The 27946-nt window shown below is 34.2% G+C and overlaps 2 protein-coding genes and 1 long non-coding RNA gene across 5 annotated transcripts; 2 read left to right on the top strand and 1 right to left on the bottom strand.

Annotated features, from left to right (window-relative positions):
- Positions 1 to 205: 205 nt before the first annotated feature.
- LOC129949472 (thioredoxin-related transmembrane protein 1) lies at positions 206 to 11375 on the bottom strand. The gene is made up of 4 exons (XM_056060960.1): positions 11163 to 11375; positions 10943 to 11104; positions 10702 to 10876; positions 206 to 914 (listed from the first exon to the last, which is right to left on the bottom strand). Exons 1-4 carry the CDS (start codon positions 11312 to 11314, stop codon positions 471 to 473), a joined length of 933 nt encoding a protein of 310 aa, XP_055916935.1. The 5' UTR covers positions 11315 to 11375; the 3' UTR covers positions 206 to 470.
- A 3343-nt stretch (positions 11376 to 14718) lies between these two features.
- Positions 14719 to 18542, top strand: LOC129952517 (uncharacterized). Of its 3 annotated transcripts, none has more exons than XR_008782324.1 (4): positions 14719 to 14976; positions 16383 to 16632; positions 17983 to 18093; positions 18151 to 18542. It is a non-coding gene; the product is annotated as an uncharacterized LOC129952517 (long non-coding RNA). The 3 variants fall into 3 exon arrangements; XR_008782326.1 differs by having other exon boundaries at positions 16347 to 16632; XR_008782325.1 differs by lacking the exon at positions 16383 to 16632.
- A 7059-nt stretch (positions 18543 to 25601) lies between these two features.
- On the top strand, positions 25602 to 26990 carry LOC129950637 (piggyBac transposable element-derived protein 4-like). The gene is made up of 3 exons (XM_056062565.1): positions 25602 to 25611; positions 25751 to 26103; positions 26217 to 26990. Exons 1-3 carry the CDS (start codon positions 25602 to 25604, stop codon positions 26988 to 26990), a joined length of 1137 nt encoding a protein of 378 aa, XP_055918540.1.
- The last annotated feature ends 956 nt before the right edge of the window (positions 26991 to 27946 follow it).

The raw sequence follows: 27946 nt of genomic DNA, 5'->3' as shown, positions 1-27946 counted from the left end.
ATAGAACTTAAAACACTTTCCTATTCTGAAAAGTAAGAATATATATTTATAGGTAGCATTGTTATTACTATAAGAAATCAATTAATGAGACAACAAAATAACTACATATTGTAAGAAAAACATATTAGATTATAAGCACCTTTATTTAAATAGTATGGCAAAATATTCTTTATATAGTTATATAATTTAAAGAAAAATGCTTGAATTAATAAAGAATTTTTAAATAGAATAAATGTATTTTTTATTTTATTTTTTACTTGTAAAGTATTTTGATTTAAGTATTACAAAAATTTACGAGTTTATATATATTTGTATTATAAGCAAATACTTGATCTTGCCCACATGGTTGTTGCTTCAAATTTACGAATGTGTTTGTGCGACTTATTAAGATCATGATTGTGATGAAACTTTACTAACAATCCGAGATTATATAGATTATGTTGTCTAAAGTGCATAAGTAAAATTAGATTTTACTTAGTTTCTTTGGGATTGTTTCTTCTTCGAACTTCAGAAGAACTAGATTTGTTAGGGTGTTTGTTTTTGGAGTCAGAATCCATTTCAGCGTCGTCATTTTTATCATCATCTGATTCGCTGCATGAATTGGGTTTGACTTCTTCATCTTCAGCTTCAGAAACTTCCGGAGAACTATCTGCCTCTTCATCGTCTTCTGCCTCATCATCATCATCATTATATTCTATATCATCGACGATCTCATCATCAACAGCACTTCCAGATTTTTCTTCGGAGAGCAAGAAACTTTGTCTTTGAGATTTCTTTGCCGGGTATAAGAAGTCAACTATACACACTAAAAGCAGGCCCAAAGCAGCACCAACGATTATTGTAGCAGCTGCAAGCATGGCATATGAACCCCATGTTGGAAGGCCGTACTCTTCCTGCAAACTAGTGTTGAAATCCTGGAAAAAAAACGAACATTTTTATTAAAGCTTCTAGTAGAGCAAGTTTGAGCAGATAATTTTTATCAGCAAGGTACATAGATGTGCACAACTTTAAGAGATATTGAACTTAAACACAAAGCGAGCGTTAGGAAAATAAGGAAGAATTTAAGAGCAGATACCGATGCAAATTGGTTTAAAAATTCTGTGTATAAAAATTAGAGCAAAGAAAAGAATTGTTTTGAAAATTCAATATTCTTAATGTCCAAATTAATTTATCTTCTGGTCCTTTCTTTCCATTAAGCACAAAAAAGATTTTGTTAACGGTTCGAGGGAGTATGGGTAAAACCTTCGTCTACCTTATGCCCAAAATACGAAAATATGCAAATATGGAGTGTACGAAGCATGTAAAAGACAAACTGCTCATAAGTTATAATTGTATGCATCTGTTGTTATTAAACGTAGACAAAAATATAATGTTAGGCGCCAGTTATAGCTATCATTGGTTATCATCATCGAAAACAAACATTGGAATTTTTTTGGCAGGTCGTTTATAGCTTTCATTAAAAATGTCTGTCAATGAAAAAAACTTCCTAATTGAAAGTCACCGAAAAACACTCCCGTTCAATTAAATAGGTAAAGAATTTGTGAGTGTTTTATAGAAATTACTCATAAATTAGAGACATTAAAACTAAAAGAAAATAATAGAAACACAAACTCAATTATGCCGTTACATTCCGTTCAACTTAAATTAGTTTAATTACAGGTTTAAATCGATTGATGGTATATTTGCAACTTTTTTTAAATTTACTTCATAAATTCTGCGCGACATTGAATCATATAATTCCTTGACGAAGTTTTGGGAAATTCGTTCCAAGCTGTCTGAGTCGCATTAATCAAAGATTTTCTGTCCAAAAACTCCCGGATTCATAAACTTTTCTCTTCATCGTTTTCAATAATATTTAAATCAGGAGAGTAAGGTGGCAACTCTAAAATTCCCACATTTTGCTGTTCAATTCAAATTTAAACCGGGACAGTATGCATATAAGCGTTGTCCTGCTGGTATATCCATCTAATCCAAAGCCTATATTTTTATGATTTGATAAAAAGTGAGCGTATTTAAAACGAAGCCATAGTCGAATCGGCGGTGTTATTGTATCGGGGTTTATTTCTTATTACGGAACCTTTTAATTTGAGTTTGCTTAGACCAAAATGACTGCAAACAGTTACACAAGGGCTTTTACTAAAGTTTCGGAAGCCTTTGGACCTATAAATAAACAAATTGGGAGGCGCAACTAGGTCCTAGTGACTCTCAACCATTCCTGTGTGCGAGTACTGTTGCCAGGGATGGAGGGGACCTAGAGTTTTAAAGCCCAATCGGAATGTCTAATTTGAGAAAGCACTTTTCATGACAATAATTACTCTTGGAGAATTTTTCAATTCTTCGCAAGCGACGGTAGCCGTAAAATAACTTTAGATGTCTTGGGCAGGGACCGAACACAAGACCTTTGGCATGACAGCCCAACCCATTTTTTTTTTAAATTTATTTTTAATAATATATTCTTAAACTATCTTAAAGCTGCCTTTTCTACCGAAAAGTAAACCCTAAAACCAAAAAACAAGTATGTAAGCCGGCCAAGGCTTAAAACCCCACCCGGACTACCAAAACTGGATCTCCTGCTTCACCCTATCAGTTCGGTACTCTGCTCCGCCTTGTGCCATGACGTCCCGATTGTACAAGAGTCGCCTATCCATGGTTCGTCTGGTTCCTCGTCTGGCGTGGTAGATTAGCGGAACTGCCAATCTATTCTGTATCAGACCGCATCTATCTAAAAAGAGGAATGCCTCTGGTGGAATGAAACCGCTCAAGCGTGCACTCTCTAAATACTCGTGGTTCGGATAGAACGCCCCGGAAATTAAATTTTTGGTCGAAGATATAGCTCTTGCAATGTGATCTCGAATGAGTTTTATTACGAAATTGTCAATTCTGTTGATTCGAGCCCCGTTGTATAGGACCTAGTTGAAATTTTAATGCACGAAAGAAGATTTAGCTGTTTGATATAAGCCGGTACAGCGTCTTAAACACTGCCGCTCGAACACCCGAAACTTCTCCATCTGGGAAGGGGCAACGTTGAACCACACAGGACAACCATAAACGATCATCGGCCATATGAGGGCCGCAAATTACCTTCACTCTGGGTTCAAGCCGACTGTTGTAAAACAGCCGTTTCGTCAGAGCGAAGGCTCCTCTGGCCCTGGTCAGAGCAGCATTTATGTCTGTCGAAATACAAATATTGATTTAACCAGATACCGAGGTACTTCACTACACTTTTGCTCGCTAATGGCTGCCCTTGAAGTTCAACGATGACCATCTTGCGCCAATTCTTGCACGTATCCCTCGTGGCCCCAGCCAACGGAGTCCGGAACGGAATTGTTTCCGACTTCTGGACATTTATTTTCAGTTTTAGGTCGTCGCAATATCGCTGAATCTTGTCGAAATCACGCTGTAAGAGAATTCTTATAACCTCAACTTTTTGGGCAGTTCTGTACGCAATTAGATCGTCGGCGTACGCAATTGCCTTTGTAAGACTACCTATCAGATCGCTGGTGTAAATGCTGAAGAGAATCGACAAATTCACCGCTCCCTGTTGAAGACCATTTTTAATTAAGAATGTTGTGGTAGAAGTTACATTGCCACTTTTGACAACAAACTTTCTACCGTTAAGCATATCATATAGTACATACAACAATGGTTTGCTTTTACCAAGCCTACTCAGTTTTAGGTAAAGACCCTCTAACCATACGGTGTCAAAGGCCTTTTCCAAATCATCCAGAACAGCACCTGTGCATTTTTGTTTTGATTTATTCCATTGGATATCAGAAACGAGTTTAGACGAAGCATGAATTGTGTCAAGACCCGCCTTGAACCCAAACTGTTTATCCGGAATTATTTTGTTGTCCGCAGCCCACTTAGTCAGAGCCCTATTGATGATTCAGTCCAACGCACTTACCATCATGCCACGGGACTTTTTAACTATTTAAATACGATTTTAGTTAATTAAACATTACTTTAAGTGTAAATACATAAAATAACTAAGCTATTACATTGGCATAAACAGAAGAACTCAGCATTATGTCAAGGCTTTGGTGAATATTGAGAAAGAGGCTGCAAAAACTTACTTTGAGTTAGTTAAGGACTTTGTCTACCTATGTTCAACTATGAATGCAAAAAACAACACCAGCGCTGAGACCAAAAGAAGAATTATTCTTGTTAACGACAGGCGCTGTTTTTTTGTGCTAAGAAAGCAATTAAGAAGTAAAGATCTCTCTCCAGCATTCGAATCCTATCAAGCGCTTTATAAATTCTGTATTTTAACATTGAGGGACGATATATTAGCATGAATCTACAAGTATAGCACTAAGTGCAAAAATCTTTAGGACCACAGAAGAAAACGAAGACAACAACGGGAACCTTCCCTAAATACTTTCAAATCAATTTATATGAATTGTATAGTATGGTACACATAATATGCAGTAGTATTTAAGTATTTGCCTTATAAAAGATACATAAAGAAATTTAAGGGCGTAATAGTCAAGTAAACCACTAGAATATCTATCTATGAAACATGAGAGTTTAATTGTCTTTTTAAATAGGTGTAAATAATACCCTGAGCAGAGAATAATAAATAACATTTGTAAATATTCACCCACAGTCATTATTGCACCATTTCATAAACCTTATGTGGCTTTTTGAAGCAGTAAACATTTATTTATTGAACTTATATTTTCGAAGATATTAATACTATAATCGACAAATATTAGAACCGACTTTCCTGACACAGTTTTTGCAAAATTGAGCATATTTCTCAATTTTGAACTATAATTTTGATTTTTTAATACATAAATCCAAATTAAAAGCTTTCTATCTTCAAAGGATTCAAAACAAAAGAAAGTGAATTAAAAAACATTTGTTTTCACTTTATATTAAATTTAAAATAAACTGTTTTAATTATGTTAAGAATTAGCTTTCATGATTTTCAACATCAGCTCAAAGCTCGTTGATATTTTTGGTTAAGCATCAGTTTAACTATTTAGCCTTTTTCATATTTTTTATTTCAGCACATTTAGTTTTTTTTTTTATTCAGTATCATTTATACTTAAGATAAATTGGCCTTCCACAGTGTCATATCATTATGCATATAAAGTATGCATCGTATTTCATATTTTCTCTATTTTTTACAAGAATATAAAGTATTTGCAGGAAGCATTATCTTCAATTCTAAAAAATGAATCTTTTAATTCTAAGAAATGAATCCAACCCCAGTGGAAAGTTGTTGGGTCAGCAAACGAGAGGGGGGGGGAGGTGTTTTCACTAAGGCGCCTTTCCTTCTACAGGCGGCAGCGAACGAATTCTCGAGATGGAATCAACGGTGGCGTCTACAGTTCCAGTAAGGTTGAACTACTTAGTGGACACCTTATAGGGCTTCTTCGACATATTCAGAGCCCAGGCCTGTAAGGAGCGGTTTATCCGGCTCCCCTTCCTTGGAGTTATACTAAGGATCTGGCTCTTCAGGTTGGGGGTTGTGCCGTCGGAGTGACTTCCTGGCCACGTAAAAATACCTTTAGTTTCGAAGCATCAACAAGCCTCGGATACGGACGGATTCACTGTTGACAACCCACGCAAACGAAATAAGGACAACGAACTTCGGATATGTACGTGGAATGTTAGGTCCCTTAACAGACCACGTGCAGCCGAACAATTAGCGGAAGCCCTAAACTGCTGCAAGGCAGATATTACAGCCATCCAAGAAGTGCGATGGGATGGACCGGGCAAACGCAAAATAAAAGACTGCGATATCTACTACGGCGACTGCTACCGAGAACAAAGACAGCGTCTATTTGGGTGTGGATTTGTAGTTGGAACTAGGCTCAGGCAAAAAGTCTTGAGTTTCAACAGTGTGAGCGAGCGCATCACGACAATCCGCATCAAGGCTAAATTCGCTAACATAAGCCTAATATGCGTGCATGCCCCAACAGAGGAGAAAGATGAAGACACCAAAGACATATTCTTCGAGCTCTTGGACAAGACATATGAGCAGTGCCCTGGCTATGGCATTAAAATTGTCTTAGGAGATTTTAATGCCAAGCTAGGAAAAGAAGACATCTTTGGTGGCATAATCGGCAGATACAGCCTGCACGACACCACCTCCGACAATGGATTCAGGCTGGTCGATTTCGCTGCAGGGCGAGACGTTCTGGTACGCAGTTCACACATCTCCTGATCAATCAACTGTCAACCAGATTGACCACATTGCGATCGACGCACGACACTTCTCCAGTATACAGGATATCCGAACACTCTGAAAGGCCAACATTGACTCGGACCACTACCTCGTTGTTGCCAAGGTACGTCTACGGATACCCCGATCCAAGCCAAAACAAGGAAGTACTGTGAGAAGTTTCGACGTTAGACAGCTACAATCGCAAGAGACTACCATGTCTTTTTCCGATCGAGTCTCTAATAACCTCTTAAGGAGTCCTATGGTACCTGCATTAAGCATTGAAAACCAGTGGCAACATTGCCTTGCAGCCATCAGAAGATGCCGCCTCTGAAGTGCTAGGTTTCACACGGCCACCACAGCGAAACCCCTGGTTTGACGACGAATGCCGGCAAGCGCACGCAGCGAAACAAGAGGCATACAAAACTGCGCTGCACAAAAGGACTAGAGCTCTACGAGCAGAAGAGGAGAGAGGAACACCGACTTCTTAGATGGAAACTTCGTAAATTTTACCAAAAGGTAAAAAAACCTCCCAAGGGTACCAGCCACGAACCGAAGCCTGTAAAAACGATCAGGGGAACATAGTAGTAGAACCGCAGTCGATGCTGAGAATATGTAAAGATGAACCGATGAGTGGAATCTTAGCATAGTATGCCCGATACATAAGAATGGAGACCCTCTAAACTGCGTCTACTACAGAGGCATCAGTCTCCTTAACATTGCGTATAAGATCCTCTATGCCGTATTATGTGAACGTCTGAAGCCATTCGTCAACAACCTGATTGGTCCTTATCAGTGTGGCTTCAGACCAGGAAAGTCCACTATCGACCAAATATTCACACTACGGCAGATCTTGGAAAAACCCAGGAGCTTCAAATTACCCACCATCTCTTTATCGATTTTAAAGCCGCGTATGACAGCATGGCATCTATAGGGAAGAGCTTTACCAACCAATATCTAGTTTTGGCATCCCTGTCAAACTTATCCGCTTGTGCAGAATGACGATGGAGAATGTACGCTGCTCTATGAAGGTCCGAAAAGATCTTACCGATGTATTTGATGTCAAAAAAGGTCTTAGACAAGGCGATGCACTGTCATGCGACTTCTTCAATATCGTTCTGGAAAGAATTGTGCAAGTGTGGTGGGAGAGGATCTCAATCAACTTGGCGTGCGAAACTGGAGACAGCTAGCTAGGAACCGAGCTGGCTGGAGACTCATGTTGGTTGAGGCCCAGGTCCGCCCCAGACTGTAGCGCCACCTTAAGTAAGTAAATTTATCAATTCAATTCAATTGCCGTCCGACCGTTCGCGATCTGAACAAGTCACATGTAACAATTTTAAAAATTAAAATTGTGTCTTGAGTTTTTGTCAAACAGCATCTAATAATCAATTGAAAAATCTTCTGTTTCACATATGGGCATTTCCACAGTATTTTTAACTTTCATGTTACCGCAGTATATTAAGCCTTAGAAATGAAATTGACACTTTCTAAGTGGATAGATTTTCGTATCATGACTTATTTCAATTATGTAACCTACTTGTGACTTGATTGGATTAAAATTTTTAATTAAAATTAATAAAAAATAGGCTTAAATATTGCAAATTTCAAGCGTACCAGATTCAAATTTTTAAGTTTTATAAACAAAAAACTTTTCAACGACCTTTGAAACAACTAAACATCATTAATTTATAATTATTTATAATATACACTAATAGAAAAACCTCGAAAGAGGTACAAAGCAATTAAATTAGAGTACCTCCGTTTTTACAAATATTAAAATCTGATCTTTTTCTCTATATAACTTTCTCAACGATCGATTCTGGTATTATTTTATAGGCTTAAACTATTCTCTATCAATCAATAAATCAATTAAAATTTAATTGGATCATGTGCCTTTATTTAAAAATATATAATGCCATTTTAAAGTTTAAAATTGAAAACGTGATTGATATAAAATATGTGATTTTTTTAGCGGCACACCTATCGATAAGATCTTACAGCTAAATAACTGATTGTGAATGATAATTTTACGAATAATCAAAAGTAAAAAAAAGCTGTTGATCTAAATTTTGAAATTTAAAAGTTTGAGAGTACAAAATCAAAATTTATTATGAAATGAGGGTTTTTCATTTAATGCTTTTCATTGATCTAACGTACCGGATATTACGTGACGGATATTAACGATATTTCAAAATGAATCACGCAAGTATTTTCTTGTTATTTAGATGATAAACAATTAACAAAATGTTTGTTTATAGATGTGCCTCAAAATAAAAAAAAAATTCAATTGTTGAAAATGAAAGATCCTGTGGATATGCTTATATGTCAACAGGTTTTCCACAAGTCATAAGATTGAATATTCCACTCATTAAGATCAATTTTCTTATATCCAATCTATAAGTTGTCTTTTCTTCTAGAGTTATATGGCATCTCGTCTTTTACACATAGTACCAAATGTTTTGTAGTTTTTCTACATATGGAAGCCGATCCATTAAAAAATTAAAATACCTTAAATAAATTGTATATTTTCAAATATTACGGTCAATCGAATTAATCCCTTCAAAACGGAAAACAAATAAGAAGTTAAGTCATACAAAATGGAGCATTTTAAACCAAGTTTTAAAATGATGACAAAATTAAAGTTTGTTACATTCTCAGAATTAATATAATATACAGTGTTGGACACGAAGTTAGCACATTGAAAAGAGCACAAGTATTTTTCTACTTTCAATTCTTTATTACTTGCAAGTAACGGTTCTTTTGTATGTTGTTACTATCACTACCTTATATGGTAATAAAAATGTGTCAATGATTGAAAAGTAAAATACCGTTTTGCGAAAAATGAAGATTGTTTGTGATTTGCGTTGTTTTTAGCTGGACATTAATGTAGTCCGTTTTGCAATCAAAGGTGTATTTTTAATCTTTGTGTTTTTTTTAAGAGAATAATAATTTTTGGTAATTAAATATTCCTTTGACGATCTACATATATTAAACAAAATTAATTAGTCATGGCAAAAGGAAAATACTGCTCAAAGGAAAAAAGAAGTCTGATCTTGAAAATGAAGTCAAAAGGGCGGACGGTAACAGACATTTCAAGTTGTTAGAATGCTCCAGGAAACTGGTTTATAATGCCCTTCGTCATTTTAAAAAGGGTTTGGGGTGATTGAAACGCTAAACAAAACCCCCGGGCCAGAAAGACAACTACAAATAAAGATAGAATTAATTATAGGTTATCGGCCAAGGATCCGTTTAAGACCTCAAGTGCCATTCGAAGCGAACTTTCAACGAACTATGGAGTAAATGTTTCCTCAAGGACCATAAGACGCCGATTAAATGAAAACAAACTACGTGGAAGCGTTGCTCAGAGAAAACCGCTTGTATCAAAACAGAAATCTGAAATCTAGGTTACAGTTTGCCAAAGCTCACCTAGACAAACCAATAAGTTTTTAGAAAAACGTGTTCTGGAGCGATGAATACAAATTCTACCGGTTCGGATCGGATGGGAAAAAATATGTATGGCGTCCAAAAAACAGGGAATATAAATCAAGGTAAACCATTAAGACGGTGAAACACGGTGGAGGCAACAAAAATGCACCAGAACGTGTACAGAGATATCCTGTTGGATCATATGATAGCCTACGCAGAAGACAATTTGCCGTTATTATGGAGCTTCATGCACGACAACGATCCTAAACACACTTCAAAGTTAGTGAAGTGTGCCTTAGTGGCCAGCACAATCACTTGATCTTAGTGGCCAACACAATCACCCGATCTTAACCCGATCGAGAATTTGCGAAATGATGTTGAACATCACATTGAGCAAAAAAAAAAACAACCAATTTAACACAATTGTGGCAGGAGATTCAAAATGCTTGGTATGCAATTCCACGATGTGAGGCTTTGGTTGAAAGTTTGCCAAGAAGAATTGCTTCAGTACTGCAAAATAAAGGGTTCCCTACCAAATACTAAGAAAAACTTAGAATTGATAATGGTAAGTAAAATTTTATCAAGAAATTTCATAATAAGAAAACAAATTGAAAATTAAATGAATTTCATTTTCTTTAACAAGTGTGCTAGATTCTTGTCCACCACATTATACAATATAATTATAATGTAACGATGGTAAACCTGAGCAAAATATCTCTGCAGAATCAAATGGTCAACATTTGTATGTGAATTTTTGTCAGTAAATGGTAAACCCGATAAACTCAGACGTTTTTCTGACTTTGATTTGGCATTTGGCAGCAAAAGTAAAAACAAATTTAAAATTACACGAAAGAAAAAATTTAATTTAAAATGTGAAATTTATCATTATGAACTTTGTTGTAGGTAATGGTTCTACTGGACACTTAGCCTTAACTGTTATGCCTTCTTTGGCATATATAATAATTAATAGCAGTACAAAAAGACTGTCCCTCTACTCAAATTCAAAGGCAGGTATTGTGTTCAATATTGCGCAACGAGTTAGTATTAAAATATGTACCTAGACACGAAATATTATTTTGACGAATTCAGATAATTTAACATACCTTCAACAAATGCGATAGCTTGAAGAAATAAGACAATATGGACATGTGAATACTGTCTGGATTTTTCCATGAAGATATAGGTTCAGATTTTTGCCATTCCTTCTGCTTCACATAAAACATGAAAGCATCACCATCGCGGGAGCCACGATACTGCCGGAACTCTCCATCTTTAATACTTTAAAAAAAAAAACAAAAAAAAATTATTCTATTCTATTGAGGTAAACGAACTCTAAGCACTTACTGGTAAATAGTGGGTAGTGCAGTGACTAAGAAGCGTCCACTTAAAGATGGTGATTTGGTGACATCAACATGTGCAACCTTCAAGCCAATCTGGTCTGCACTATTTGCAAAACGATTCCAAATAGGTGAGAGACTTTTACAAGCCGGACACCATGGTGCAAAACTGAAATAAAATGCTGAAGTCAATGCACCGAAATATATTTTTTTTCTATTCTACTTACAATTCAACCATCCATTCTCCTTTTAGCATTAATTTCCAATTATTTTCGTTTAATTCGATTAATTCTAAATTAGCAAAACTTGCACAGAGAATTACAAACAAAGTTATAAGGTACATATTGGCTTTTCTAGTGAACGAACAATTATAATGCATAAATCGGCTTTAAGTAATTTAATTAAAAAAAGACATGACATTTGAAATAAATATAACAACCAATGAATGAAATATAGAATAGAACAGATATTTAGAAATTCCAGTGTTCGGTAGGCGTTCAATTTCCATTTCCAATAAAACTATTTACGAAAGGGGAATTTAAGCAAATTGCAGTATACCTTTTGTTTGTTCGGAAACGTCAAGTTGTTACTTTGGAGAAAGAAACAACTGAATTCAGTTGAATGCTATCAATCACATTTTTGTTTTAAAGTTTTTAACATGTTAGATCCTTATTTTCAAAAATATATAAATACATTAAGACGAAATTTTATGTCAAGTATAATTTTTTCACAAAGAACCGATGCATTTGTAGCTAAATTTATTGTATTAATACATTTTAATGATGAAATTATTTTGTACTAAAAAGCTGTTTGCAGAATGTCAACAAAATTCCATATCGTTTTATTGTTTACTGTTCCAATTTTGTACTGTTCCGATCACCATAGCAGATTTGTCAAATTGAAAATTTTGAAATTTCTCGACGTTTCATGGTCCCTATAGGGGAAAAAAAGATTTTTAGAAAGATGTCTGTGCGTGCGTGTACGTTCGTACGTCCGTACGTTCACGTCGTTTTTTGTCGTCCATAGCTCAAGAACCAGCAGAGATATCGACTTTAAATAAATTTTGTTATACGGATAATAATGCAGAAAGATGAAGAAAGGGCTCTCAGGAAAATTGCGTGGGTAGATTTTTATCATAGCAGTTTAAAAAATAGGTGAATATTTTGTCTAACCCTAAACATCTCGCGAACCAATAACGATAGAGACTTAAATTAAATTTTATATTATATATTGTAACGCGATACAAAACAAGTATGATTTTTGAAAAATATCCAATCAACGGTTTTTGTTATAAATCAAAAAACTGAAAAAATTGTCTTGAAAATTTTACGAATATAAATGATTTTATCTCCACAACAATTTTGTGCAACGAAAAATATCGTTTTGTAACATTTGGTAAAATTTTGATAAGTTTGACAGTTTTTTTTACAAAAATTAAATAAAAATTGATTTTCGACTCAAATAACTTTTCAAAACTTTGAGACATTGGCTTAAACTAATTTTATTTTTTAATTTGTCAAAATTGAGTATCATTTTGAGAACAATCGAATTGATAATTTTTTTACAAAAAAAAATTAAAAACCTAAAACATATTTAATAGGTAAAAGATGATTTTTGACACAAATATCTTTTACAAATTTGAGATTATGGCTTTCATTCGATAACTTTTTTTTTTTAAATCGAATTGATATTTTAAAAAAAAATTGAAACCTAAACAAAGCATTTCCAAAAGTTGGTAAAAATTGATTTTCTACTAATATTGGTTTTAAACTTAATTTAATTTTTAATAAAAATCCAACAGGCTTTTTTTCATACAAAAAAATACAAACATGTACAAAAAACACTAAAAATTTGGTAAAAATGTTGTTCGGTTCACGATAACACGTAAACAATAGAAGACATTTACTTCAAATTAATTTCATTCAATTTGTGTTTTTTTTATATAAGAAATAAAAACTTTTAACAAATGCTACTTAAATTATTAAAAATTGGTAACCGACTAAAAAATCTCGTTAACAAAAATAGATTCTGAAATCAATATATACAAAATATTGTTGATTATTTTTAAGAATAATTCAAGTGACAGCTTTTTTTCAAAACACGAAAATCTACGAAACTATAAAAAGACAAATCGGCAGACAAAATGGGAAGTTATCAGGTTGGGTTGCATTCGCATTAAACGCAAAATAGGATAAAGACAGATATATAGTTGATTTTTCAAGCAAATTTTCAAATAAATACATTTCAATTGCGAAATCCGAATTTTTAACCAGTTTACACATTTAAGTAATATTACGGAAAGGACTTCTAACTCACAGCATTTAAAGTCATTTTAAAATGAATTGTTTTCCTTCTGTCGTTAAAACTGACTTTAATGTTTTTCATTTTTCAATGACTTACATTCAGTTAACATATAAAGTTTCGATACAACAAGGGCACAAACAATTTATAAATCACGGTACAACTCGTTTATTTGTAGTAGTAAACACTTGTGTAGAACATTTAGAATAATGGGGCAATTTTTACTTGAACCTGTTCTGATAGTTTTATGAACATGCACTTCACCGCACTACTCTCCACTAGCATTTTTTGGTTTTACAAACTTAGTGTTCCATTCGTCAAACCACATAAATGTTATTCTTTACAATGTGAATGACAAGATGTGAATTGCAATACATTTTTTGGAGTGCTTTTACGTTAATATAAAAGGCTTTACCAATAATAAATCAATAAACTCACGTTTGGGTATCGTTTTATTAAATTTGATAAAAATGAACACGTTGCTTACTAATTAGCCTCCTTTTACAATATCTTCCATTTTCCCTGTCAAAAAGACAGCACTTAATTGACATAAGTTAAATAAACAAAACAAAAATATTTTGTGAAAATAAAGTTCCAAGATGGATTTCAACTATTAAAATATAGAAGATATATGCCCGGTTTATAAGGAGAATTGAGTAGCAATTGGAATTTAGCGCAGCATATATTTCGATCGAATCGAAATAGGATTACTCGATCCGATCTCACAAAACGAAGTGAATCGAAATTTGTTTTGTAAAATTGAATCTTGGAATAGGGTTGTTGGTGTGTGACGTTTTGCTATTTGCGTGTTTGACATATACCTGAATAGAAATCTCAATTCAATTTCGATTCGATTCCTCAGTCACCTTTTTATGCACTCCATACACGATTCAATTTAGTTGTCAACTAAATTGATGCTTCGACACACACTACATAAACGTTGTTGAAAGACTTCTGCTTCAACTGTCAAAACATCATTTAAGAACAAATACAAAACCAAAACCACACCGAAATTAGAGAGACGAGACATCAGATATGACCACAGAGATAATTCTATTGAGATTATTCACGTCTCTGTTTTTTTTTATCTAATTTAATTTCTTGCTAAGAAAGAGATGGAATGCGTTTGGTTTGACAGTAAATCAAATGACTTGCCTACACACACCTCAACTAAGTTGAAAACATTCATATCAACTTGAACAAATTCAAAATCTTTTGATTTTCTTCCAACTCAATCGTCAACCTTCAAAAAAATCAAATTCAAGCCCACACACGAGTTGATTTGATGAAATTGACATTAAATTGAAAGACAAGTTGAACTGTGTATGGAGTGCTTTAAACAGGGTAATAATTAAGGAACAGCTTTCGGGATGTGACACGCACCCATAGAATCAACTCCATAATCAGCTGTTTATGGACATAGTTTTAATGCAAAACAAAATGGATGTGGAAGATTGATATCTTCAAACAGAGTGTTTTTGGTGTAATGTTTTGTTTTTTGTATATCGTACGTCACAGTCAAAAAAGAAAAAACTTATTTTTATTATTATTAACTGATGATTATAAATAGTATCAAACAGAAAAAATACCTCTGTATAAATATACACAAATATGTATATTAAACAAATATAAAAATTGTGAATATCAATAAAATTTAATACAAAAATAATGAGTCAGGGGTGGAATCGGCTAAGGTGGTTGTTAATAAATGAGATTCAAAACAATCGAATTTGATGTACAGTGAGTGGCATTAATATTCGTTTTTTTTGTTTCTTTCCATAAAAACACTTTACTTTTCATTTTAGACTTTAAAAAGTTAAAAACCACTTTTTCTTTAAAATATTTTGTATTTAAGAATTTCAATATATATACATACATTTTAAATTATAATTATATAATTAAAGAATACGACAACTCAAAAATTACACTTCATTAATATTTTTTTTTTTTACATACTTATATTAACTTTTTAATTAATCTTTCTTACCATTTATTTAATATTTTTTTTGATACCATTGATTGGAAACTCCGTCCAGTCGCTTGGGCATATTTTTTATAATTGTTTGAATGTATTCAATGTCTATTTTGCTTCATTCTTCTTGAAGCCGTTGTTTTATTGCACTTATTGAAGAGACAGGGTTCTCGCGAACTCGACCGTCCAATTTATCCCACAAATTCTCGATTGGAGAGTTATACAGAAGCCATTTCCTTACAATATATGGCTTGTGCTTCGGGTCGTTGTCCTGGTATTAAAATGCCCATTTTCTCAGCTCTTTGCCTCAAATTTTCTTTTAGGATCCTCAAATAGTATTCCTTTTTCAATATACCGTCGATGAATACTAAATTTCCCATGCCTCTTGCCGAAATGGACCCCATTTCATTTGGCTTGCGCCACACCATAAACCTTCCATCCGATCCAAAGATGTTTTACTTACTCTCGTCAGCAAATATTACATCATCCCACCAAGTTACATCCTTATTTTTGTGTTACCTCGCAAATTTGATCCGAATTTGCATGTTGTGCATATTGATAAATGGCTTTTTTTCAGGCAACACAACCATTGTCTTTATGGTTCGGCGTAGGTACCGTTGATGCAGACATTTTCTTTTTGCAATCCAGTATTACTTCTTGCACAATTGTGAGTGCACTTAAACGAGCATTTCTTTGGTTGACCCATCTGCTTCTTTGGTTCGATCCTTCCCTTTTATACCTCCACACAACATTACCAACAGTGGCTTCATGTCTAAAATATCAACAATTTTGTTTGTATATTTCAACATTATTATGGTGAAAAATAACAAGGTTTCTTTTTTCAAAGCTTGCATTTTTCCTCTTGCGCCCTATAATTAACTTATTAAAAAAATACAAACGATCTTACACTAAATATACAATTTACTACTACTACTTAACAGTCATTCTCAACAGTCATTTTCCTACAAATATGTCGTTAGGGTCTAAATAGGGCTTACAAAAAATGAATGGAACATTTTGTCGGTTACCTTTTTTAGGTAAAAAAAACACATTCATGTGACCGGCAAAGCTTACGACACTAGAAAAACTTAAGAAAGTTAAGAATATTATTAACAGCCAATTAAATACTTTTATTTAGATATTTTATATGAACCATTTTTAAATTTCACCATAGCAATTGTGACGATTGTAGTCTGAATTCGTTCAATCGAATTGAATTGAGTTTACACATATAGAAAACAAGGTGATGACCAAATTTGACTATAAGAATAGAAGAGGATAATAGTCAACTATCACCTTAGCCGATTCCGCCCAGCTAATAAAAAAAAACAGTCAAAAACAACAGCAACGAAAAAAAGAAGAAACATTCATTATGAAAAAATGGAAAATATTAAACAAAAACAAAGTATCTACGTCAAAGCAAAGTAAGTAACAATTATCTTTATTTTCTTTTTTTTTATATACAATTAAACGGCTTAATCCCGTACATTTCTTAACTTTTATCTGGCATTGTGCAAATAAATAATAAATGACTTCCTAAAGGCTTTTCTGCCTTGTTTTCTGTTTCAATTATGCCATACATATATTTCGGATAGAAAAGTAATCTACCTCAATTATTTCTTTTTTCTCTCGGCATTTAAACCTCATAAATTTGAAAAACTTAAAGTCATTTTTATTGTTTTCTTCACGATGCCTTCAAACAAAAATCAATAATTATAAACAAAACCACTAATTTCAGTCAAAGACAATTTAAAGGCCCTTCAATCTTCAGACAGTGCTTAAATTCAAAATTTAAGGATATTTGAAATAGTTTTGTGTGCAGCTCTCCCAAATGGCCTACACATAAACGTATCCACTGTATTTTCTTTTGAAGTCCGAAATGCTGGTTTGCCCCAGTGCTTCGTTCTATTCCCACGCACTTTTTCAGTTTTAAAAATGATCTCCTATCTGCAAGTGCAAGTCATCCCTCTTCTTCGGATGTGGAACCAAACGAAAAAATATGATTTAAACTTATTTAATTTCAACGTAAACACCTTGTAATGAAAAAAGACCTAATACTATCATATAAGCTACGACTGCCTTGAGGTTAAATGTTTGATGTTAGGCAAAAAAGACTTAAGTCAGAAATTGGTAACAGGCTAAATACATTTAAGACAAAATATCACAAATATAAATATTTCTGTCTTGTTGTCTAAAGGCTAAATTAATACAATTGATACTTATAGGCCCCATACACTACACATGCTTGCATGCGCAAGCACAAAAATGCGCAAACACTCTTTCCCCATACACTACGCATGCAAACTGTACAAAATTCAGTTTTGTGTTCACCGCTGAACAGAAAACTTTAAAAAATGTCAAGCTCCGACTCCGCTGCTGCGGCAATTTTGATTGCTTTAGCCCTTGACTGAGCAAATGTAGCACACACACCACTCATGCTTGCATGCACAAGCAAGAAAATATCAAAATTTTTTGATATTGCTCATGCCGCTTGCACAAACACACAGTTCACACCATACACTGGCAGTTTGCATGCGCAAGCACTGTATGCGCATGCAGGCATGTGTAGTGTATGGGCCCTATTAGCAGTTTTTTAAACGAAAGAGAACAATTTTTTTGCATTAAGCTCGTTTTACTTACCGCCGAAGAAAATGCATTTCAATTAAGAATTATAAATGGAAAGATTAAGTATGATGGAAAAAAGTTAATAAATATTAAAAATTAATTCAAGATCAATACATTTCAAATGATACTACATACATTTAAAATTATAGAACAAAGAGCTGGAGCTATGTTAAGACAAATGTGTGGTTGAATTTGTATACCTCGCGCCAATCCGGATTTGGAGTTAGGAAAAGAATGGAGATCTAATTTCATCTGCCTATGTAAGTCTTAAAAAATAATTGAAAACAATAAAATAAAGCATTCCCAATTTGTTTCAGGTTAAAGGGCAACGCCTGTATGGATTTCTTCATCTGTTAAATATTTAGTGATAACCGATTTCTAGAGTTAAACTTTCTCCACTGCTAGATAATGGCTATAAAAGTTGTATCCAGCTAAATAATACAATATTTTTAGAGAAAACAAGTAAAATGCACATTAGATTAGTTTTGGCTGGGTTTTACTAAAATTTAACTGCATTGAATCAAGGCAAACATTTTAGGACCATGCTGCTTTTTATGGAACATTACTGATCACAACCTCATTATTGCAAAAACATTGAAAACCTTACTACAAATTTTCTTCATGATAGTGTAGATAAAGAGAAATAATTCAAAAATAAAAATAAAAGAAAAAAAGCAAATTATAACCTAATAAATAACTAAATACAATACTAGATCATTCTTTCCTAATTATGAACTTATTTAAAAGAAGATAAATAAATCGCGTCCATTTCAAAAAGTTATATTTTGAAAGAGTTTTCATCTCTTGATAGCAATAAACATGACACCAACAGTATGTCTCCTCTATTTTTAAAAATGTGAAAGGGAAGTGTACCAAAGTTTTTAAGAACTTTATTAAACTTACTTTTAAGGACTATGTTATGTTAACGACTTTTCAACATCGAAAGGTTCGGTAAAATTGTTTCCAGCCTTTATGGTCATCCTGCCCAAACAGACGATTAGAGCTCGTGAGCAACTCTCGTCCAGAAGATGATGCTGCGCCGCTTTGCGTGCATGTTGTTTGGTTGCATTGCATCTTGGCAATCTTGCATCTGGTTCTCAATACATTGTGTTTTTGGCAGTTATTAGTGACTCGGTCAGAGAATTATTTGTCAATCTCTTGCGAGTGAAGCCGTTCGATATTGGATCTTCTCCCAGCATCTCCCTGTGTCTGTCAAAACGTCACCATCGACAGACGTATCTTTAAGGTAGTCAAGGACTTCGTCTAGATAGGCTTAGCTATAAACGCAGAAAACAACACCAGCGTAGAGATCGAACGAAGAATAACTCTTACTAACCACTGTTTCTTTGGGCTAAGAAATCAATTGGGTAACAAAGCCCTCGCACGAGGGACCATAGTTTCACTATATAAGAGCCCCATCTTCCTCGTCCTGCTATACTGTGCAAAAGCATGGACTATGACAAAAGCGGATGCAAGCACCGTTTCGAGAGAAAAGTTTTTCGTGTGATCTACGGCCATGTATGCATCGAAGGGGAGTGGAATAGAGGATGGAACGACGAGGGTAAAAGTCCAAAGACTTAGATAGCTGGGTCACGTAGAGCGTATGGTAACCAATTCTCCGGCCGGAAAGTCTTCGAATCCACATTACAGCGCAGCAAAGAAAGAATGCGAATAAGGTGGCGAGCACAAGTGGAAAGTGACCTCACCCAACTTGGACCGCGAAACTGGAGACATCTAGGTGGGGGACCGAGCTAGATGGAGAAGTTTGTTGGATGAGGCCCTAGTTCACACAGGACTGAAGCGCCACCTAAATTAAAAGTAAAGTGAGACAGTTTTTTTTCAAGATTTGTTGTCTAAGTCTGGCTCCAATGCCAAATCCGAGTCCAAATAAGCGTTGTTGATTTTCTCAGTAGCAGTCACTCTAGTAAATAGCACACTTTTTCATCCTCTTTTTGCCCGGCTGATATCTGCTTTATAGCAGTCTAGGGCATCCGCTAATTGTTCGGCGGCGTGAAAAACCGTCTTCCAAATAACGGCATAACAGGTATCAATGTTATGACTATAAAAGAATAGTACTATGCATGCGTTTTATTTCGAAGTCAGGTGATATGTATGTATATCGAAAACTTGATTAAACCTCGTCATATTTGTCATATTTTAATATAGTCAAATTAACTACTATCAAGCTTTCTGTCTGTGTAAGATTTTTTATTATAGAATTGGTTTTTATAACATATCTAAATAAAATTAACAAATTAGTTATGTACCTTTTGATAATATTCCTGCTTTTATTTTTAGTTCGAATGTCGAGTAACATAAGGGACTTGATTTACAGTCAACTTCATTCTTTGAACGTTAATTTTGACCAAGGCCACTAGTTAGTTTTTCAAGCGTCATGAATTTTAAATTCAGAACTTTACTTCGCAGTTCTCTACTTTAAGTTCATAGTACAAAAAGTACCAACAAATTACTATCTTAAAAACACTCTTCAGGCAACGATTTGTATTTTGTATTGTCAAGCAATATTAGTTATTTCTTTTCCAAATTGACAAGGAACCTCTTTACAAAAAGCATCAAATAAAGTTGTGCAGAAAATAAATAAATCATAGAGTAATAAAGTTCAGTTTTCAGTTGAATGAGAAAACATTATAAACTGTCATTTTGATAGAAGTAGACTTGACTTGATAGTTAGGGAGATTTTTCTTGACTAACTGACCAGTCAAAATTAAAGTTTCCTTAATTGGAAGGTCGTTTTTTGGCAGCTGGCCAATCAGATACTAGAAACTTGCCTAACTTTCAAGTCCCTTATGTCGTCTGAACCTGCCCATTTTTGTTGTGACAGCTATTTGCTATCAATGTGACTATCATCATAAAATAAAATTATTTGGGTGGTTCAACATTCCGTAGAGATTAAGGGTCTAGCGACTTTCAAATCTCGACCATTCCTGTATGTGATTCATTTCAGTGATAGAGGGGACCTACAGTGTTTATGCCATACCTGAATGGCCAACTTAAGAAAGCGCTCTTCATGTCAATAATTACTCTTGGAATTGATTGCCGATTCTTCGCAAGAAGCCGTATAAGACCTAAGACCTATGTCATGACAGTTGTGCGCACTTTTTTTAAAATTAATTTTTATTATTAAAACTATCTTAAATACAAATTTAAAAAGAAACAAAAAAATAAGGTCCTTAATATAAAACATAAAACTAACTTAATCTACCTATTCTACTTATAAACTACTTAAAACTAGAACAACCGCAGCAGCAAATCTAACTATCTAATTTTGTTTGTTTTTAATTTTTTTGGTTCTTATATTTTTTGTGCCACCATGCCTATTCTACTTAAAACTAAACTATAAAACAAGTATGTTTCAAGCGCCGATTGAAGCCATCAAAACTGGTTCTTTTGCGTCACGCTCGGTCCCTTGAAGTTAGGTAATTGTTCATTTTTAAGTGATCGCAATTTTTGGACTTTGGGAGAGCTGCGTGACAACAAAGAAAGTCGAGAATAAAAGCCCTGCTACTGGCGTGACGATCCCAAGAACGAAGAGGCTATGTCGTAACGGGCTAGGAAAATTTGCGCCAAAACATTCCACAAAGTGGGAATCGTTGTTCAAGTAAATAAAACCACAACAGTGTGTCACGCCCCTTGGACAGCGATATGGCAACATCAAGAAGATCCTCAGTCCTTTGGACAAGCCAGACGAGTCCTTAAAGGAAGAAAGGAAAGATATAGTAATGGAGAATTTGCAGCCCATCATAATAGCTTCAGTGATCGTTCTGGATGAGTGTCATTTTGGTACGAATATGGAACTAGGAATTGAAAAATGGAAGAAACTTACATCGGAATTTGGAGTTAACTATTTCGTTACAGCTGTAAAGCACGTTTAATCCTGAAACCCAAACTGGAAGAATTGCTGAAGAAAACGTGCAGAATGTACTAAAACTTCATGGAGGAAGCTCAGAATTCGGAATACAGACTGTAATACAGCAAATTGAATCACTACTTAAACGAAAAAACTTATTTTTTGGAAGAACATTACAGAATTAATAAGCATAATCTACCGATTAAAATGAGAACCAATAAACCTTTATCTTATATAACACTGTCCTAAGTTATCTATTTTATTTATGTATCCTTGATGAAAGAGAAGATGTGTTTTATTTTATAGCTGTCCGTCCCGTTTTAAAGAATTTCTAGTTCATTATTTTGATTTTAGATTTAGATTTATTTATAATTCGTTAAATACTAACGTAAACAATTCTTAATATATACTTAAAATTTAAAAACTTAAACTAGACTGTTGGAAAATTTTAATTTGCAATTTATAATTTTTATATTATCATTTGGTGAATAAATACAAGAGTAAAATTTATAGATTGCAATTAATTGATTTAACTGGCTATGTACACCATAGTTTGATCTGCTAAAATTAGTATCCAATGGTTTCTGAAGTCTTGTACTTGAACGACTAAAACTAAAGTATAAACTACCAGGAACTGATGGTGATGAAATTTGCCCGTTTATTATTCCAACAATAAATCAAAACTGCAAATACATCCTATGATTTGTCAAATAAGGAAGATTTGTGAGAGAAAGTCTTTTAAAATAAGGCGGTAATGTTTGAATATCATGAAACCACGGAAGGGATCGTAGACAAAAACGCAAAAATCTTTTCTGAATGGCTTCGAGCCTTGTGACGTGTACGGCGTAGCAAGGTGAAACAAAAAGTTATTGAAAAATATATGGATCACGGAAATCACAGCCGAATCTCTTAATAACCCAGAACTCTATTTGCTTTTTTAACTATGAAGTTAATATGTTCACTAAATGTTAGTTTAGGAACTAAGACAACACCCAAGTCAAAAAACACATAAACTCTACTTAAAGGACAAGAACCAAACATGTAACTAAGGGGCCGGTTATAGCTATCAGTAAAATCCATCAGTAAAATTTTTGTTTTTAGTTTTTGAGCGTGTTATAGATTTATTTCTAACAAAAGATTGATGCAATAAGATGAATCCTATATTGAAGTATTTTTTTCAAAAAGAAACAATGCATTTAAAGTTTCATTTAATTTATAAATCCATTTTAATTTTTTTAATGATGAAATTTCATTTTACTGAACAGCTGACTGCCAAAAGTCAAAAGAAATTCCATTTCGTTTTATTGTTCGTGTTTCAATTTTTTGCTGTTCCGATCACATCATTAAAAATTTTACTGATGAAAGCAACAGCAAAAAAATTGTCTGAGGCGCGAAGCTCGATGTTATGATCGACAGTAAACAACATTTTCCTAGCAAAACAAATTAAAAAAATAACAAAAATGACTTCAAAAAAAGAGTTTGAAACCAAATTAATACTTGAAGTGAAAAACCATATGTGTCTTTATGCCAAAGACGACCAAAAGTATTCAGACAAAATGGCACGAATAAATGCTTGGGGGGATATATCCCTTGTCTTGGGAAGGCCTGGTAAGTTTATAGTTATGGAATGATTAAACCTGAATTGTTGACAATAAAATTTGTTATTTTCAGTCGAAGAGTGCCAAAGTAAATGGACCACGCTCCGAAACTCTTTTCGGTCTTATTTTCGTGCCGAAAATAGTGTGCCGAGTGGCTCTGGAGCTACAACTCCGGTACGATGGATTCATTTTGAATCACTTAAATTTTGAATACCCTATGTGAGGATTCCAGACGAGTAAGTATAATCGGAATCTGATAAAATAGGGGAGATAATAATTTTTTTTACTTTTAGTGATTGTGGTAATTATAGCCAAAAACAACACAATTCATCGAATTTGGAAGTCATTGACGTGGGTACTGAGCCGCATATTCGAAAGAACAAAGCACAAAAAAGGCATATTGAAGAGCCTCTGGACAGAGTGCTCAAAGCAATAGAAAACAAGGAGGTGAGGAGCCCGATGGAGCTGTTCATGGAGAACGTCGCACTCCAGGTATCGGATTTTAGTCCGCAAAGAATTGTTCGGTTCCAATCGAGGATACTTTCCATTTTGGGCGAAGAAATGGCCGAGCACTTGGCTGGTGCTCAAACATAAGTTTGAATTTCTTTTTTTTTTTTCTGAATGAATGTGATATTTTTTATATTGAAGTAATGTTTTGTTTTTTTTTTTGTATGATTTACGTTTGTTATTTACTGTTTTTTTTTTTACTGAAGTGATGTTTTGTTTTTTTTGTATGGATTTATGTTAAGTTAAAAGTAGCTCTAAGTTGCTGGGAAATGGAAATTAGATTAAGTTTTAAGGAAGAATATTTTCATATTTATTTATTAAATAAAATTTTGAATAAAAAACTTAAATAATTTTGCTTTAAATTCTCTCCCACTGGTAATCAAGGTTTCCCTCCGTCACAAGCCAGTCAGAAAATGCGTTTCTGATATTAACAGCCATCGATGCTGGTTCGGCATTTCTTGCATCCTGATCCACCAACTGCGCTGAAAATTCATCTTGAAAATGGGAAGGACAACTCGAGTCTCTCAATAAGTGAAAAATATTCGCCATGTATCTTCCGAGCATGGAAAAGCGGGTGTACTTGAAAGCTTCGTATTTTTTGAGAAGATCTTTTATTTATTATACACAAAGCTGTTGCAATCAATAAATTTTGTTTATTTTTTGCACAACCCATGATAAGATCAACTTAATTTCACAGAAGCACAAACGATAACAAACAAATGAATAACAAAACGAACTCTTCAAATAGAAACTTCAAAGTGACATTTAATTTAATGACGTAAATTTACTGATTGCTATGATCGCTCATCAGTAAAACATTTCAAATTCCTCCTGTTTCAAATTTTACTGATGCATTTTACTGATAGCTATAACTGGCCCCTAAAAACGATTGGAACTTTTTTGCGTGTTTACATTTGTCAACATTTAAAACAAGACGATTATTATTGCACCATTCCCTGAATAATATTTAGTCTTCTTGCAAGAGAAGACAATCCGATGTAGAGTTAATTTTTGTTTTAATTTTAATGTCATCAGCCGTAGTACCCGTGGAATGATGGTAAGTGCGTTGGACTGTCATGCGAGAGGTCTTGGGTTCAATCCCTGCCTATGCCACCTAAAGTTTTTTTCACGGGTACTGCCTCTTGCGAGGAATTGACAAATTCTCCAAGAGTAATTCTTGTCATGAAAAGTGCTTTCTCAAATTTGCCGTTCGGATTCGGCTCAAAACTGTTGGTCCCTTCTATCCCTCTCTGACAACAGTATTGGCACACAGGAATGGTTAAGAGTTGTCAGTCACTAGGTCCTAGTTATCAAAGGGACTTTTGCGCCACCCAATTTATTTATTTTAATGTCATAGCAGACAGACGAATTTTGTATGATCGAAACCAAGTCATTTATAAATAAAACAAAATAGAATAGGAACAAGGTGACTACCCTGGGGGACACCAGAATTCACAACAAATGACCTTAAACACTGATTACTAAATTTAACACTATAACGTCTATCTTGCAAATATGAGGATATGCAGTTTATGAAACAGTCGTTAAACACACAATTTGTCAAAAGCCTTGCTGAAATCAGTAAATATAAAATCTACTTGTTCAAGTTTTTCAAAAACATCGAAACAAAATGACCTAAAGTGAAAGAGATTAGTAACCGTTGAACGCCTTTTTAACAAAACCATTCTGGTTATTACAACATATATATAAAAGGAAACAGCGAGTTACTTGAGGACGCGACGTGTTGAAAAGAACACATAACAGGTGTGCTAAATACGCAGCATATTTCTTTAAAATGGATGATGGTACACCGTCAGTCATTGGATTTAGAAAAAAACCGACAAATCTTAAATGGACCTCGTGACTGGACAGTGCTTTATAATTTCACCGTTACAGAATTTAAATATCTATTATCTGTTGAACATCTCGCTTTATCGTTTACAGAAATCAGTTCAAATAAACGTTTCCAGATGGCAGCTAATAATTTTCCTATAAGTAGTAATATATTTTACGGAAATCGTAATCGTGGTGAAGATTCCGATGACGATGAATTGGACATCGGAGCTTCTGATTCCGATGAGTACATACCTTCTGATGGAAATAGTAGTGATTCGGATCTCCCAGATTCTACTGAATCATCTGGAGAAGAAAACGAGGAAATTGAGCCTCCTGAACAAATACCTGGATCATCTAAGACAACAGTTACTTGCCAGTCTCTAAAAGCTTTTGTTTTTGAACAAAACACAGCAAGAACAACTGATATTTCGCCAGTGACATCAGCAATGCGGCCAATTGATGTATATAATCTTATTTTTACTGAAGACATTTTTCACTTTCTCGTTATCGAGACCAATAAAAATGCCAACAAATTCTTGCAAAATAACACTATAACACGTAATTCTCGTCAAAGCGGTGGGAAGGTACGAACATACCGGAGATCAAACAATTTTTGGGACTTGTAATGTATATGGCAATTGTAAAATATCCCTCGATTGCTCACTATTGGAACACTGGCAACTTTTTCAAGAACTCTTTCGTGCCCAAAGTGATGTCACGCAACAGATTTCAGCTGATTCTAAAGTTCATCCACTTTGCAGACAACTCGGCTTTTAGAGGTAACCGATTAGGAAAGGTGAGTACACTCCTTGAGCTTCTGGAAAGTAACTTTGTAAACGCGCGAACTCCGAACGAAATCTTGGCTGTTGACGAATCTATGATTCCATGGCGTGGTAGACTCCAATTTCGCCAGTATAACCCCGGAAAATCACACAAATATGGTGTGAAAGTTTACAAGCTTTGTGATCCATACGGTTACACCTACACCAGCTCAATATATGCAGGAAAAACAGAAAGCAACATCCAAAGAGGTAGACCAACCCCAACAACCTCACACTCGACGCAAATTGTCTTAGAACTGGCCGAAAAATATTTAGATCAAGGAAGAACTATTGCAAACGATAACTTTTACACATCAGTGTCTCTAGCCAAACATCCCCTTGATCATCAAACTCATGTTTTTGGTACCCTTCGGAGTAATAGGACAGGAAATCCAAAAGAGGTTGCTAATGCTAAGCTAAAAAAACATGAAGTAAAAGGCATGGAAGACTCGGGCATTGTAGTTGCTAAGTGGAAAGATAAACGGACGTTCTCATGCTATCCACTAAACATGGCTTGGAGGAAGTAGGGACAGGAAAAAGAAATAGAGATGGTCAGGAAATAAAAAAGTTACGTATGATCGTAAACTACAACCATGCTGAGCAAGGAATCGATATTTCAGACCAAATGGTTCTTTACAAAAAAACAACAAAAAGTGCACAATTTTTGAATTTAGAGAGGATGTTTGCAAGGCATTATGTGAACTCACTTCTGAACATCATGCACAAACATCTAATGTCAAACATCAAATGAAAGAAACTGAAAATAAGGACTCAAGAAACAGAAAAATTAGAAAAAGGTGCAGAGATTGTTATGATGCGATGAGTAAAAATGAGGGTCGAGAAGCTGCAGTAAAAAAGGTGACCTTCTCTATGTTTGGAGTGTTTCAATAAGCATCAAAAGTAAAAAAATTATATCTATTTTTCGTATTATCTAATTTTTGAATTTTTTTATGTCAATAAAGTGAACAATACTTACATAAACTTTCATACAAATGTTTTGTCAATATAGTGAACTATTATTGGACGGATTAACCTGGGATTCTTTGTTATATAATTTAGACCTTTATCTGGGTGCCAACATTGAAAAGTAAGTGTTTCTTTAACAGGCCACTTCAGAAATAAATATTTAAAAATGTACAGCTTGTGGCCGACGGCGGGTCACATGGCTTCTCAGGAGTTAAAAATTGTGACCGCCGGCGGGTCACATGGCAACGAACGTGTTAATACAAAGTATGTCAGTCAGATTTATATATTATTTTAATGAGGCAATAAAACTAAAACTTAAGTAAGTGAACCCACATAAAAAAAAAATAACGCTTTTTCGCAGTAGAAATAATCTGGCGTACAGATCCGATCTTACTTACAGACAACTGGCTTTATTACTAAAAAGTTTGATTCTAAAAATATTATCCGTAATAATTTGAAGATTTAAACAGAAAATTTCAAACATTGACTTAATAAAAATCTTCCTTGAATGTTTTCT

Source organism: Eupeodes corollae, chromosome 3, assembly GCF_945859685.1.
Source record: "Eupeodes corollae chromosome 3, idEupCoro1.1, whole genome shotgun sequence".
Taxonomy (NCBI): Eukaryota; Metazoa; Arthropoda; class Insecta; order Diptera; family Syrphidae; genus Eupeodes; species Eupeodes corollae.
The sequence above is the reverse complement of the archived record's forward strand: the minus strand, read 5'-3'. Positions and strand labels throughout refer to the sequence as shown.